At 36.6% G+C, this 16711-nt stretch overlaps 1 protein-coding gene across 3 annotated transcripts in view; it reads left to right on the top strand.

The window, feature by feature from the left end:
* Positions 1-16711, top strand: part of PDS5B (PDS5 cohesin associated factor B) — a 102026-nt gene that overhangs the window by 72975 nt on the left and 12340 nt on the right. For all 3 annotated transcript variants that reach the window (XM_071433943.1, XM_071433944.1, XM_071433942.1), the window contains exons 24-30: positions 1569-1692; positions 7255-7459; positions 11606-11720; positions 12073-12205; positions 13001-13120; positions 13449-13511; positions 15693-15838. In XM_071433943.1, the coding sequence (XP_071290044.1) occupies positions 1569-1692; positions 7255-7459; positions 11606-11720; positions 12073-12205; positions 13001-13120; positions 13449-13511; positions 15693-15838 (906 nt within the window). The remainder of the gene's footprint in view (positions 1-1568; positions 1693-7254; positions 7460-11605; positions 11721-12072; positions 12206-13000; positions 13121-13448; positions 13512-15692; positions 15839-16711) is intronic.

Below are 16711 nucleotides of genomic sequence, written 5' to 3'. Positions count from 1 at the left end.
TTGCAATGCTTACTGTGTCCCTCCTGTGCAAACCTGATACTGCTCCCTCTGACTTGGAGTAGGCTTTGAAGAGAGTAAAACTGTCTGTTCAGTACAGAACATAACCTCTTAGACTGTACTTGATATGAGGTCATTCTGTGTGAGTCAATTTTAGTGTTCATGGCTTGCACTTGTCTTTTAAACAGTGTTTAATAATTTGCTAAACATAATTGAATTAAGTGAAAGTGGCAGGGCTCAGGAGCCTTTGATGCTGTTGAGGCCATCAGTCATGTTGTAATCTTGGTGTTATTGCCCTCATCAGCCCTAAAATTGACTCTGCCCCTATGCCTCTTGAAGTCTACACAACTCTACCCTTCAGTGACACTGTAAGGGAATTTTTTGGGTTTTTTTTACTTCAAAGCACTGTTCAGCCTGGAGTGTCAGGTGAAGGCAAGGTCCCATTTGGACAACAAATCGCTTCTCTTGTTCATCCTTTACACTTTGAAGTAGTAGGATTGATGACTTTCTTGAATTGCTTTTAAATCAACAACTGACTTCTTTGAGATGTTATCATGTTAAATTCACCAGTCTTGTATTTTTTTTAATACTGAATTTTATTGCTAGTATCTCAACTGTCCTTTCAAGTCTTTCTTTTTAATTTTATAAGTCATAAACAGTCCTGCAGAACTCAAGATTATACAAATTTTCTATTTGTGGTTAGATAGAACAGCTAGGTTTCATCTTGCATGTTTTTGTAGTAGGATTTTGATTTTAGTCTATACCAAGCATAAAATAAGACTATTTCAGGATGCTAACAGTTGCTGAAAGTACTGATATTAGATATGAACTTGAATTGAGATTTTCTTGAAATATCATCTGCATTTTTTCTTAAACTAATGCTCACCAAGAGAAAAATTATTAAAAACCTTTTGGAGCTTAGAATGTCATAGTTCTGTGCTGTAGAAAATTTGCCACACATCTGATATACAACATTTTCAGTGGTTGCATTCAAAAGACATTTTGCTATTGTCTTAAAATAAAATTCACTTGGTGAATTTCACTATTGTCTTAAAATAAAATTCATGTATTACAGTGTCTAATTAATCTTAATTGATGTTTGCCTGAAGCCTGCATTTTGAGCTAGGAAAGTTTGGCAACTCTGGGGAGTAGAAATGGGCTGGCTACTTCTTTGGCAGGACTCTCCTGCTGAAGGGGGACCAGCAAGCTGAACAGAAGTATCTTACTGCTAGATGTGGTCTCTGAGGGCCAATATGGACTGTCCTCACTCAATGCAAACCTAGAATTGTTTCCAATCTGTGTGTAACTTTTAGGAAGTTTGATGGAAAATTTTTATTGCCAGGTTGGGACCAGGTAATGGTAAGTGGGAATAGGCTGTAAAATGTGCTGCCATGAAAATTACTTGGGGTTTGAAATTGCTTCTGCTAGCATAGGGGTGGCTAAGTGCACAGAAACTTCTTTCCTTTGAAGTACTTGTTTTTCAGTGATGCAAACTTACTAGATTTAGATAAGTCAAATAATTACATAATTTTTTTTAATTAACCTTCACAATCCATGTGCTTGTTTTTCAGTAAACCTGACATGTCTCGCTTGAGGCTGGCTGCAGGCAATGCTATTGTGAAGTTGGCACAAGAACCTTGTTACCACGAAATCATCACCTTAGAACAATACCAGCTGTGTGCACTAGCCATAAATGTAAGGAAATTTGTTGGGAGTTGTGGGTTATCAGGAGATGTATGATTATATAGTTGTTTGTTCTGTATGTTATGTATATTTCTGCAAATCTGGTTTTGTGCAAAATATTCAGCCTTGGCATGAAATTATTTCTGCATTTCATAATCCTGAAAACTCATTGTGGATGAAAATTAGATCTGTAGTACTGGGCTGTCCATTGGGGAAATACTGACTTAGAGTAGTCAAATGTTAGAATACTGATAAACTAAGAAATGCAGTATGTATTTAGGTAATACCCCAGCTGCATTATATTACTAGAAGTTAAAATGAGATGATGTAAAGTATATTGAACTGTGGTGAAAACAGTGACCTTGGTTTCTCAATACTTGTGTAGAATATATTTGGAATGCAGAGGTCTGCAAAAATAATGAGCATCCTTCAAATATTAGAAGAAATAGGGATATATTCCTTAGGAGATGCTGGAATTTTCATCCTTAGCTTCTGCCTGTGAGCCCATAGTAAGGAAATAACTTTCAAATGGTAAGTAGAGATATAGGGACCCTCTCTATTTCTGGCTTGTAGGCATAGCAAATTGTACAGAAATTGATTCATACCCCAAGAGTAAGGTGGTCATGAAGGGACTTCTGTTGGTGTTATTTGTGTAGCTGCTGGTATTCTCCTGGCTTTCCAGAAGTCAAGAAATCCTCTGCAAGGAATCCTGTCCAGAAGATGTCTGCAGCAATAATGATATGCCATTTTAGATTTTAACTCCTGCATCCAGCTAAAGCTTTAAAAGCTGCAAACCATTTTAAATGTCGGAAGACTTTAAATTGGCATGTAATGTTAGCAAATACGGAGTATGGCTCCTGTGTGGGTATTGTTTACTTTCATACAGAGTATCTTGTTTGCTTTCTAAAGTTGCTTGGAGTTGGTTACTGTTAGACTAGAAAAATCATTCCTTTACCAGAGTAAGGCAGTCCCTATTAGGCTTGTATATTCTTTTAACTATGTTTATGTGAATTTTAAGCTTCTCTGTTCCTATGAAAAGGAGCTCTTAGTCAGTTCCCAAATACTATGAAAAACAAGGGAAATGGAACAAAGCTTTAAACTACTTAAGCAGATGAAATCTAACGAAACTACAGCAGGAAGTCAGTGGTAATAACTGAAGGTCTTTACACCCAAAGCAAAGTCTGATACTTTTCAGCTTTCCTGTTCCAAAACTGAGCAGAAGTGTTAGTCTTGTCTCAAAAGGAGTTATAAAGATTTTTACAGTTTAGAACAAAATTAGTCAAAACAAAAATAGGCACTCAGTGTAATGACAAATAAGTTCTGTCTCTGCTCTGGAAAGGATACTCAAGCTGGATAATGTCATGCCAGACTAGCCTTGCCAATGTAGTGTTTGCATGTTCTGTTTTCTTGTGAACCCAGGGATCAAAATCTGTTCATTTCTTCAGTCACTTCCCTCCTGTGGCAAATCTTTATTGCAAATGTTAACTGTATAGCTCCTATCAGAATTTTGTTTCATTATTTTGATACTCTTTTCAGTATGTTAAAGGGCAGGCCCTTTGCCCTCCTCCATCTCTCACTTCTATCACTTATTTTCCGGCTATATCAGTCTTAACTGTTTGTGGATATTCTAACAGATGTGTTGTCACCTTTTTTGTGTCTAATGCTTACCTTCCCTGAATTTTCAAAAGGGAATTTTGAGAGATAAAATTCAAATTAGAATATAATAGGGTTCTCAACATTTATAAACCAGTTAGTATCACATTTTACTGTAGCATTATAGCATACTTTGGACCGGAATGAACCCATAAAGATCATCCCATTAAGCTCCTTTGCTGTGGTCAGGGACACGTTCCACTAGAACAAGTTGCTCAAAGCCCCATCCAACCTGGCCCTGAACATCTCCAGTGATGGAATGTCCACAAGTTCTGTGGGCAACCTGTTCCAGTGGCCTGCCACCCTCACAGTAAAAAAATCTTTTCCATATGTATAATCTAAACCTCACCTCTTTCAGTTTAAAACCATTGCTCCAGAGCAGGACACAGCACTCCAGATGGGGGTCCCATGAGAGCAGAGTAGATGTTCAGAATTCCCTTTCTGACCCTGCTGGCCACTCTCCTTCTGATGCAGCCCAGGTCATGGTTGGCTTTCTGGCCTGTGAAAAGCCAGTTTTTCATCCACAAGTGACCCCAGTCCTCTGCAGGCCTGCTCTCAATCCCTTCGTCCCTCAGCCTGTATGGATACTGAGAATTGCCTGGAGCCAGGTGCAGGACCTTGCACTTGAGACTCTTGAACCTCCTGATGTTCCACTGGGCCCATTTTTAAGCCTAATAACATTCCTCTGGATGGCAGCCCTTCCCTCCAATGTATCAACTCCACCACTTGGTTTGGTGTTATCCACAGGCTTGCTGAGGGATGTTCTCAACCCTCCTATCTGTGTAATTAACAAAGATGAACAATCCCTGTCCCAGTATTCCCCCCTGAGCACACCAGTTGTTACTGATCTCCATTTGGACATTGATTTTTTTTTTTTTACTGCAATCCTTTGGACATGGCCATCCAGCCAGTTTCTTATCAGTTGAGTAGTCCATCTCTGAAACCCATATTGCTCCAATTTAGAGACAACAATGTTGTGTATAGCTGTGTCAAAGCCCTTATAGAAATCCAGGTGGGTGACATCAATTGCTCATCCCTTATCCATTTGCACATTGACTTCATTGTAAAAGGTTAGACCAGTCAGGCATGGTTTGTCCTTTGTAAAGCCATGTAGGGTATCTGTAATCCCCTCCCTGTGGGTATCCGTATGCTTTGTCATGGCTTCCAGGAGAATCTGTTCCTTTGCGGTATCATTTCTGTCACTTTTCCTTCTTCATTTATTGACATTTCTTTGCCTTTCGTGACTTTGTACATTGTTTTCTAGAATTTAGATTGTAAGCTCTGTCAGGTCAGGAATTCTGCCTTTCATTTTCACTGCATCTCTTAATGGATTTTGAATACTTATATAAATAACTTTTGTAGGCGTTTTTCAGGCCTTCTCCAATTTCCTTTCTTGCTTTCTCAGTGGAGATGCTCAGATGCAGAGTAGCTGTAATAGCTTTAATGATTTTTTCACTCATAAGGGGTACTGTTTGGGTTTTTTTTGAGATTTGGAATGTGCAGATATGTATACATACATGTTAATGCTTAGAGTGGTTAGTATTAGAATCTATTTCTTGATGGTAGATATTGAATACTCTGAGTTTTTTTGTTATTAACACTTTTTAGTCCAGCCACAAATCACGTGACATCAAGGCTAATTCTAGTTTTGTGTTATTTAATTCACAGCAAAGATTCTCTAAGTGGGCAGATCAGAAAACAGATTAAACAACAGGAAAAATCTTACTTTTTAAGGCTTGTGATGGTTGCACAGGTTCTGCTGAGGTTCTGTGCTGGCACTTTTTTTTTCTGTCTGATGCTGCCATTTTGTAATGTGTAATGACTAGAGTGCAGAACACATAATTAAATTTTGTCACTAATTGCTGTGTGAAAGTGGCACTGGTAAACAGGGGCATTATTATGGTGAAATGCATGTGGTTTTAGTAATTGTAAAATAAGTTGCATATGTGTTTGGCCAGTCTTATAAGCTTACCAGCAGCTGACTTCTGTGATCTCCAGAACTAATTTTGATGTCAACAGAGCTTCATATTGAGAGACAGTGAAAAGTAATTGAGGATAGTACTTCAGTGTTTAACAAGGCTTAAGATCAGATTTAAGATCTGATAAGCTTTGCTGTTGAAAATACAATTTAATTGTATTTAGAATAAGTCTTGTGGATTGCATAAGTTTCGTTTGTTTAAAACAATCCTAAAGCTTTTTCAGTTTTCTTTGTTAATTCAAGATGGTGTAATTGAGGAATCAGAGCTGTGTCTGATGTTTTGCAAATATGTATTTTTAAATGCTTTTAAATGGTGAACTTCTGATGAATTTGCATTAAATTCAGAGGTGTAGATATATAAAATTGGATTAATTTATGGAGTTTGCGAATGCTGTTAAAAAATAGCGTACCTTAGTTAAGTTTTGTCTCCTTCTTAGTGTAAGAACTGAGTCAAATTTAAGGTTATTCCCAATATTAAAAAATAAAGGAGTTGTAGTCATTCTAATTGGCCACACAATACCATCAGTAGCAACCAACTGTACTTCCCTTGTCCGTGGAGACAAAGACATTTCCCTGCTGGAACAGCAATTAGACATCCATCTCTTTTGAGCTTCCTAAAGGCTTTAGACTTAGGTGATACTGGGGAGGGAAAGGAGGGTTCTATCTTAGCCTCCTGTGGGGGTGGATTTGCTGTAAGGAGACAAGAGATGATGAGCAGATCTCATGGTTTGGGTTTGTGGGCTTGGGTTACTTCAACTCTGGCTGCAGCAGGTGTTTCAAGGCTTCAGTCCACAGAGAGGGAATATTGCTTTAAGCACAGAAAGGAGAAAATGGGGCTCGATTGAAAAAAGTTTCTTCTCAATTTCATTTTTGGTGGAGGCAGAGGGAACATTGTTTTATTTAATATGTGATCTCATTAGATGCCATTTGCAAATTTTGCAGAGCCAGTATTTCCAGTGGTTAGGTTTTGGCCCTGCACTTCCAGTTGACTCTTTAATCCTTTCTGACTTCAAAGCTGCCATTTGACTAAAATAGCTGCTTACTCCTGTTAACATTTTTTCTATGTATTTAGAGATAAATCTTTCCTCTTGACCTTTTTTTGGCAGGTTAAATGTGCCAAGCTATTTTGGTGACCTTGATTACTTTAAGCTTTTCTGTATGTTTTCTTCAAAGTCATTTCTACACGTTTCTGTTAAGCTTCCTTGTCCTGTGTTGGGAAATGGTTTGTCATGTCTTAAATGGTATATATAGGTTATTTTCATACAAAAAAATATAAACTTCATGCCTTTTCTGGGAACACATTCTTAATAAGCTGTAGAACTACATTTGCTGCCTTCATAATGTTTTACTTCGTGTTGTTTGGCAGCTGTTAAACACAGATCATTCTCCTCCATGGTCAATTGTAGTGCATAGGTTTCCACAGTATAATGGAAATGCTTGGTACTCTCTTTGGTGTTTCACCCTATCTGTTAATTCTGTTGAATTTTATTCAGTTTTTAATATTAACATCTTGATGAAAATGTGTGAAATCATAGCAGCAAAATTGACAGGGTGGTGGTTACTGGTGGATAAAATGTTTTTGTGCAGATCTTTAACATTGGCTTTACAAAGCAAGTGACCCAACTGTGAACAATTTCAGTAACTCCATGCCTTACTGCTATGCTAAATTAGGCCTTGAGTCCTGAGTGTGATACCTTCCTGCCCAATTTTTGAACCTTAGCTCTTCTTCTGAGCTTAAAGCAAGCTTCAGCTGATTAATTCAATTAAATTGCTCTGATTTGGCATTAAAAAAAAATTCTTGCAATTCCTATGTTTCAGTGGCTTCAAGGTCTAATTTGTTTTAGCATATTTACTTGAGCTTCCATGCTTTATTTTACAATTTATATTGCTTTAAGAAAAGTTTACAATTATCTTTTTTGGTTTTGCTTTTTTTTTTTTTATAGGATGAATGTTACCAAGTGAGACAAATATTTGCTCAGAAACTTCACAAAGGCCTTTCTAGACTACGGCTGCCACTAGAATATATGGCTATTTGTGCACTGTGTGCAAAAGATCCCGTGAAAGAGAGAAGAGCTCATGCTAGGCAGTGCCTTGTGAAGAACATAAATGTCAGAAGGGAATATCTGAAGCAACATGCAGCAGTTAGTGGTAAGAGAATAGAAGTCACTTTTTGCTACAAGTGGTGTAGTTCAAATATAAATGTGAGTTGACTGAAAACATTGATAGTTGTCTGTTTTTATACACAGAACCACTGTAAAATTGATTTGGAGGTATCTAATGAAAAGTGAAAATTTTCAGGTCTTCTTTTGTCCAGATTTTATTTTGATTTTTTTTTTAAACAGGCACTGCTGAGGTCTTTGAGTTCTGTTAAAAACTGTGCAAATGCTTATGCCTAAATATATTGGAAGTGAAGTAATTTTCCAAGGCAATTATGTGTACTATTTGAATGTAATAATGTTAATAATGTTCTAAGTGAAGTGACGATGATTAATTTTACTTCAGCAATTACTAATAAGTAACTTTATTACATAAATGCTGTACTAAATAGACTGTCCTTGCACTGCTCTATTGAGTAGGATCTTGTGTTATTCCTGCAAAGGGCTATATTTGTTGGCACTTCAGGATGAGTTGATGCAATTCTTTCTTCTCAGTGCCAGTGGTTGATCGTGAGAATGCTTTGGAAGTTATTATGGACTCATGTCAGCTATTTTTCTTTTATTAAGTCAGTCCTTTTGACTTAAAGCTACAGACATACACTATTACATGCTGGTACAGGGTCATAGGAAAAAGTAGGCCTTTATGAAGAGCTATAGCATTTTTGAATGAGAGATTTTGAAAGTTTTATTTATTTGAAAGATTACTGATGATTTGACTTTTGTGAAATGAAGGGGATTTTTTCATCCTTTTAGCCTAAACCAGACTTTGTTTTGTGAATCTCATGTCAGAGATGCTGTTAGGTAACTGACTTCCTTCTGTGTTTATGAATCACTTTATATTAGTTGTGTCAGTCAGCCTTTCTCAGTCCTCTTAGACTCTGATCAGAGAACAAGTCTACAGACAAATACTTAATGCATCATTAATTAGAGTTAAAGAAAAAAGTGGTACTTTTCTCCCACTCAGTAACATGTAAAAAAGAAAAAATAAATTGAACAAACACCTCTAAGTAATTTTAAGACTATTACTCTTGAAAGTTGAAATCTCTTTTTATTAATTGTGTAGACAGAAAGCATAAGAATTATCATGTGTTTGAAATAGATGCTGCAAAGTTACTGTCAAAAATCTGTGGAAGAAATTAAGAGGAACCTAGGTGTTTGTGCTTTTCTTTATCCAGTAGGACCTCAAAGTGCACCTGATAAATTATTTTCTTGCTGAAATAATTGCGTGATGCCTTTGATTTGACATATGCTGTAATGCATGGGGAGTCTGGATTAAATATAGATTGCAGGATTTTTTGAGGATCACAATCTTAACTTCGTGCCATTCAGATTTACCAGTCTGAGCTTTCAGCAAATAGAATGTCTTGAACTGTTTGTATCCTAAAATATCCATATTGCAGCAGTTCAGCCAAAGCTCATTTCTGGAAATAACACAATATTTAAATGTGTGTCTCTCTCTGCCACTCTCTGTGCTGACCATGCAGTAACTCAGGGTGGTAATGATGGCAGTACCTCCTTTGGAAATCTGCATCTTTGCTTATTCCACCTATTTGTCTGAATCTATAAAGGTGTGATTTTGTGATATGTTTTGTCTTGAAAACTTCATACAGGTGAGGAGGATATCTGTTGGATATTTTGGGGGGATTTCAGCTTTTGTTGAAAATATGGTAAATTTCTGTTTACCCTGCCTGAGGAAAACTTTCTAAGGACTAGTACCCAACAGTAAAACACTTCTTCCTTCCACACTGGCCTTTTATAGGCTGGCAGGAATTATTCTCAGCCCTCTTAAATTCTCTAAATTCTATTCAGAGTTGAAGCCACTCAAGAAGAGACTTATTTTGATTGTGTATCTTTTACTAGTTTCATCTGGGTAGAGACTTGTCTTGCATAGGAATTTTTATGTTCTCATGATGAGCTTTTACTTGAAAGACAGTAAACAGAAAAATTACAAGAGTAAAGACTAATTTTTTTAAACAAGTGTTCTTCCTAAAAGCTCATAAAGGACTCTTGTGAAGGGTTTTGGTACATTGTAGTTTTATGTGCTGGTAGGAAAGCCACCCTATCTTTCAGGTAGGGTCTTCTTTCATTAGAGATGAAAGTTCTATTTCTTTTTCCCTACTGATTTTTGTCATGACAGAGTTAAATATAATATGTATCAATACTTTTTCTTTCCCTGTTTTGTCGGGAACTAGTTCATTTTATTTTCCAGACCCAGTTGGAATTATTGTTATAGTTATATGAGAAATGGTCCAAGGCAGGAAGTTACTGAAAAACTGAGTTTATGAACTCTTGATTAGCATTCTATTGAAGTTGCTAATTAGTACAAATAATAGTGGTTTGGTTTGTTTGGGGCATATCTAAGACAAGCCAATTTTGCTAGTGTTCTGAAGTTTTAATTATATTCTTTTCCTTCCCTGCTATCTTTATTTTTTTGTTTAGTAATGTGAACAGCTGCTGGCTAAAATGCAGGACAGTGCTTGAAAAGAAAAAGGCTGTTTTTAAAGTTAATAGTGCAGTGTCAATTGAAACACACTAAAAACTGCTTTGCAAAGTATACTGGATTTCAATTACATAAATATGGCTTGAAAATCACTCTACATTGGGTGATTTTATAAATTATATATATTTTTTGTAGACTGTGCATTACCCCTATTTATACAGATCTCTAAGAAGGGTATAGGTTAAGACTTAATGTATGCATGGCAATTACTTTGTTAGTTTCGTAAAGTCTGCAATAATGGTGTATTTTGTTTGATGCACACAATATTTCTCAAGCACATGATCATATGTCAAGCAAATTACTCATATGAATGCATATATTGGAAGTAAAACTGTTAGTCTTCTAATGTATTTTTAAATAGTTTTCAAATCATATTAGTGTATATAATGATTTACAGATGTTTGGACTTATTCATAACTGAATATTGTATAGGTAAAATTTACTGAAAGAAGATTTTCCAGACTTGGTCATGCACTTACTATCACAAAATACGACTTTTCAAAAGCGCAGCTGGGAATTTCCCTCTTCCCTTCACATGTACATTCAAGCCATGTCAATACTACGATATTGCATTTGCCACAAGCATTAAAGATCAGATGCTTGTGCCATAGCCATATGCATGGAATTCCAGGATGCCTTCTTTTGACCATTGTCTTGCCTGTTGCACAGGCTGCAGGTTTAGTAACTTAGGTGTGCTGTGTGTCCTCCTGCTTCACTCAGGCATCAGGCTAAAGTCAGCAGCGTGAATGTTTGCTGAAAAATGTTTTTTTTTTTTACTTTTGGTGCACAACTTGTCCATGCCCCTGGGGAGGTGATCTCTGAGGTGCTGGAGTTCATGCTGCATGGTGTTGGTTGGGTCAGGGAGTTCGTTATCTTACAGGAAGTGTATTTTGTGATCATAACTCTGAGAAGGCCATTGGCAACAACCCTTCCTTTTTGAATCCCCAAGGGAGATAGGCCTTCAGACTGTCACGATGGAGGAAAGACTTTCTTGTAGACCTGCTCGGGATTCCAAAAATCTCAGAATGCTAGAAAATATTTTGAATGCTTTGAATGTCACAATAGAGTTGTGCTGCTCTGTTTAGGTGGGATTGAGCCTTTCAAACTCAGTGCACTACTACTTTGTTACAGCTTTCATGTGACCTCCCACTCCTCTGGAAAGAGATATTGTGGCAATTTGACTGTGAAATCCCTGCAGAAAGCCTTTGTTCTCTTGAGAGCAAGGCTTCACATGGCAATGTCCAAAGAAATAGTTGTGACTTGTCCTGTAGTTGTGCTGATCTCACTTCTTGCAGTCAACATGGATTTTGTGATCCATCCTCATGTCTGCTTTTCAAAGTCCTTCAGAATACAGGCTTTGAACTGAGGAAAGGATTGGGAGTAGGAGGTAACTGGAGCTGTATCTCAAGGTAGCTAGAAAACAAGCAGCCCTGAGTGAGAGATACTTAAGATCTTAATTGTGGCATGCATGAAACATGTGCACAGCAGCCATGAAATGAAACATCATAGAGAAATGATAGGCCCACATGTGTTTATACCTTAATGCATGCTGACCTCAAGATTTGCCCTCTCCTTCTTGGTAGAAAAGCATACTTCTTGGTATGTAGTTTTTTTATGCATCTTTCTTCTTCTTTTCAGAGAAACTGTTGTCACTTCTACCAGAGTATGTTGTTCCTTATACTATCCATCTTCTAGCTCATGACCCAGATTATGTCAAAGTCCAGGACATTGAACAACTCAAGGATATTAAAGAGTAAGACCACTTTTAATAGTGTTATTTCTAACTTTATTCTAAGTGGAATTTTAATTAATTGCTGTACTCTGTTACACAGTCCAGTGTGCATAATGATGCCAGTAACTTCTGTAAAATATTGAGAGAAATACTATAGGTGCTTTTTTAGCACTCTGTGATATTTTATATAAGGAACCTTTCACCTTCTGCTCATCTTCATTTCATTTTTGCAAAAGAACTGTTTTCTCTGAGTTAGACTAGTTCAAATTCATAATACTAGTAAAAGCTGGACTTAATCATGTTCTCAGATGTGCTTTTTAAAGGAATTTCTTTTGTACTTTGGTTCATGTGGGATACTGTATTTCTCCTCTAGGTGCCTGTGGTTCATACTGGAAATATTAATGGCTAAAAATGAAAACAACAGTCATGCCTTTATCAGAAAAATGGTAGAAAATATCAAACAGACTAAGGATGCTCAAGGACCAGATGATCAAAAAATGAATGAAGTAGGTGATACTTTTTGATTGAAAATTGCATTTGATTCTGGCCTGCTAATGTGAAGGACTTGCTTTTTGTTTATACACCAACTTGAAAATGTCTTTCAATAGAATTGTATGTATGAAAACATATTTACTGTAATGATTATATTTATTTTAGTTTAGATAGTTATTTTCTTGTGCTTCAGTAATTCTTGCACATTTGCAAGGGAGTTGTAATGTTTTCCATTACTCTGTTTCTGTCTCAGTAAGATTACTAAACACTAACTTTAAATAGATCCAAACTATAAAATTTACTACTTAAATCATCCACTAAAGTGCTTTTTAGTATTCCATTTCTAAAGTGCAAGAGTAAATTTAATAGAGGAAGAAAAATACATTAGAATACATTAGAAATCAGTGGTATTGTGTAGTGCATGTATCAAACTTTTTTTTTGTGGTTTTAGCATCACATGTCCAGATTTGTCACTTTTCGGCTTTTCCCACAGAAATGTGTTTTGGGGAGTGGGTGGGTGGGATGTGTGTGCTCATTTGATTAATTTTGCCTTAGAAACTATGGCAAGCATTACTCTTAAGTGTGGGAAGACCATGAAAACCATCAGTCTTCAATTGTTGGACTCACAATGCTTTTGCTTTTACCATCTGTATTTCAGTATCCTGAGAGACACTGTTTAAGATGCAGGCTAGTGTTAAATATTTATGATTGCTTTTGAACTGTGATTTCTTGTGGTCCTGTGCATGAAAGATACACTGTCTTTTTTCAAGATTTTCAATGGACTGGTTTTTAAATTTTATTATTTACAGAAACTATATACAGTCTGTGATGTAGCAATGAATATCATTATGTCAAAGAGTACAACATACAGTTTGGAATCCCCTAAAGACCCTGTGCTTCCAGCCAGATATTTTACTCAACCTGACAAGGTATACTTTGGCATTTAATTTTTCTTGAGATAAGTCTGTTTAAATATTTGCTAGTTGTAATTCACAGTTGTTTTTCTTAAATATTTCTTGTAACTTCAGACTTCTCCCTCTTACATTGTAGTTGAAAATGTATGTATGTATATGTTTTCATAAATAAATATATGTGCACACAACAATTTCTCTTCCCCCCTACTCCCATATTACTGTTCTAGTTTAAAAAATCAAAAGCATAAATGATGTAAATTAAATCTTTCAGTACAAGCTCCAGAATGTTTATCTCTTGTTTGCTGATTATTGCTGTAATTGCCCCCACCCCCTTTTTTTACAGAATTTCAGTAACACCAAAAATTATCTTCCTCCGGAAATGAAGTCTTTTTTCACCCCTGGAAAGGTAGGTGTGGTATGGGGGGTTGAGGTTTAGTGCTATGTTTGTGTTCTGGTTTGTCTTTATATTTGGAGTGACAGTTTTGTCTGCTTTCTTTGTGGGTTTTTTTGATTGTTTTGTTTTTTGAAGAAAACTAGCATGTAATTAATTAATCGCTATGTTTAAGAGAACCAATTGTTTCTAGGTATAGAGAAAGAGATGGGTAAAAGGAAAACTGATGCTGTCTATACTAGGTGGTGGCCACAATAGGCAAAGCCTGTTGCCTTTAGAAGGAGAGGATCCCAAACCACCCCAATATAACCCATAATATTTGTCAAGTTGACAAAATGGTTAACCTTTTTAGACTGCAGAAGACCACAATGTTGCATACAAAGTGGCAGCTGTGGAAAACTCTAACAGAAATAATTTTAAAAGTCACATCATTAATGTTTGGCAAAGCTGAATACCATTTTACAGTACCTTACAAGATAACTGACTGTTCTATAGTTTTGTTAATTTGCTCCTTCAGAATATGCATTCTATTAAATGGCTGTGTTCTTTCTTCACTAAAACTAAACCCAGGTACTCTTTAGGATAAAATTAATATCTGGTAAAGGAAGTGACAAACTGTGCTTTTCATCTGGATTAATGCATCCTGTTACCTTGTGAAAGAAAGAAATCTTCATTACTCTTAACTTTGCTAATGAAGCATTAACTGTCAGATAGTAACTTAATAATAAAGGAGGAGCGCAAGCTAGGAAATGAAGCAGATTTCTCTTTGAGAAATTGAAAGTCAACATCTATGGATTGGAATAGATCATCATTGAAACTCTTTTGAATCCTTATTTAACTTTTATATTATTTTATATTTCTAGTGCTGAGTATTCTAGCTCTTCTTGTGTTGTTTTGACACTTTGTAACAGGAGAGGTGTATTTGACCACAAAAATTTTCAGTTTCTTCACTGTCATGGGAAGAGCATGAAATGAAAGTTGGTCTGGGTAGTCTTATTTTTGCAAGTGGCAGACTGGCTTGGGTAAATGTTAGTGGAGTGGATATAAGCAGATAACAATGAGGGCAGGAAGGCTTTGAGTGTAGATTCTGTGGAAGGGAGGAGCTCTTTGTGCAGGCCCTCTTAGTCCCTCCTCAGAAGAAAATCCAGTTTGGTGTGAATTTGAAAATCTCTTTGCTTTTGAGCTCTTTCAGCATACACTGATTAACATTTAGTTCTAAACTAATAGAAGTAAATTGTTAAACTGGATTTAATTCTCCGAGGTTTATTTTTGGAAAGCATATGCTATTTTTTTTTGTGCTCTGTGCAGAATGAATCTTTTTAAGTGTAAAATTCCCTCTGGCTATAAAAGTATAACCAGAACTTCCATGGTCTGTAGCTCTGAAAAAAGAAACACCCAAGGCTGATATGATATGCATGTTGAACTTTTTGTAGCTGTCACTAACTGCAGACATAGTTAGAATCTAATATTGAAGGAGAAGATGGATAATGAGAGATGCAGGGAATGGTCTTTAACTCAAAATTTTTGTACATGGGTGTTTGGCATTCTCTTTCAGCTCTCTCAAAAGTTAGTATGAGCTGGAGGCGGTTGGCAGGTCTGAAAGATAATCCAGTTAAATTAATAACCTGAAGCTCACCAGTGTCTGGAAATTGTGGCACTTAATAAAAGCCTAACATTTTTAAATCTGTGCAAGAAGTATCAGAATTTTCTCCACAGCATTTGGCTTTTGAGATACTCATTTATTCCCAGTTGAGACTAACATGGTTGCCAGTAATGTCTCCTTTGCTGAAAGGGCCCTTGTGCTGCTATTTCTGCTTTGCTGGGCCAGGTGCTTTTCTGATGCGGATGGGGAGCTGGTTCAGGTAGATAAATCAGCAGAAAGCAAATGGCACACAAAGTGATGCACTGCTTCACTGCATGGTCCAGTGAACACACAGCACTTCCAATGAGAGGAGGACAGAATCCAAGGCTAGAGAGAAGAATACCAGCTTTGGTGGCAGCTACTTATTTGATTGCAGCTCCCTCAGCTTCCTTCTGGTGTCTGTTGTAGCCTTCATATGAAAATGTTTATCACTTTGTGTTAAAATTAACATAATGATTGCAGAAAGTGAAATCTGTGACTATTTTAAGCATAGTACATGTTAACAATATCTGAACGTGTAGCTTAAAATAAAGGAAATATATTTTTGGTTTCAGCCCAAAGCAGCCAATGTTCTTGGAGCAGTTAATAAGCCTCTTTCGTCAGCAGGCAAGCAGTCTCAATCCAAATCTTCACGAATGGAAACTGTAAGCAATGCCAGCAGCAGTTCAAATCCAAGCTCTCCGGGAAGGATCAAAGGGAGGTTGGTAGACAACAAAGGATCTTTGATATTTCAAATATTTGTAATGGAAACTTTGAATACTTCTATAATATTTTCTAAGTAAAAGACAGAATTCTTTTATCTTACATTGAAGTAAAGTTACAGTACCGCATTGGTATAACTGAAACCATGAATATGGCTTTGTAACTCCAGGAATAAATTTTCTTAGAAAAACCCAAAACAACAAAAACCAACCAAACAAAAGCCCACCAAAAAACAAACAAGAACAAAAAAATAACAAAAACCGCCCCCAAAACAAAACAAAAAAAACCCCAAACCCCAGAATCAAATTACATCCAGAACTGGCTGAAGAATAGGAAAGCCTCATATATTTTAAATTTTTTGAGGGCAGGGTGGGGGTTTTTTGCAGTGTGTTTTAGGTAGATAGCTATATCCCCCCACATGTATAGATGTACACAGGTGTGGGTGTGTAGGTGTGTGTGTGTGTGTGTGTGTGTGTGTGTACACACAGCTGCAGTCCCTGGGAACCTGGCTGTAATGCTACAAACACATCCCACCCAGGAAGGACTGGTAGACCATTGTAGTGGTCCTGCATGACTTCCTCCTCGAGTCCTGCACTTTGCTGGACTTTGCAGACAAATATTTTTGGATTTTAGGTTAGCTTAGTGATGGAGAGGTGAATGCACTGTAATGCTATATGTCATCTTCTAGTTATGTGTCTTTAAAATTATGGCTTATTTTGTGCCAGTTTTGTAGGTTATTCATCAGTTTATGTACCTTATGTTCATTTTTTTCTTTTAACTGAAAGTCATATTGTCACTAGTTTTTTTGGGGGGTTTTTTTGTGGACAGTGAGAGATTGTATAGCCTCCACTATTTGTATTCTTTCTACTGT

This window comes from Agelaius tricolor, unplaced genomic scaffold (assembly GCF_023055355.1).
Source record: "Agelaius tricolor isolate 1412-34295 unplaced genomic scaffold, bAgeTri1.0.p SCAF_9, whole genome shotgun sequence".
Lineage (NCBI taxonomy): Eukaryota > Metazoa > Chordata > Aves > Passeriformes > Icteridae > Agelaius > Agelaius tricolor.
This window is presented reverse-complemented; position numbering and strand designations above follow the sequence as displayed.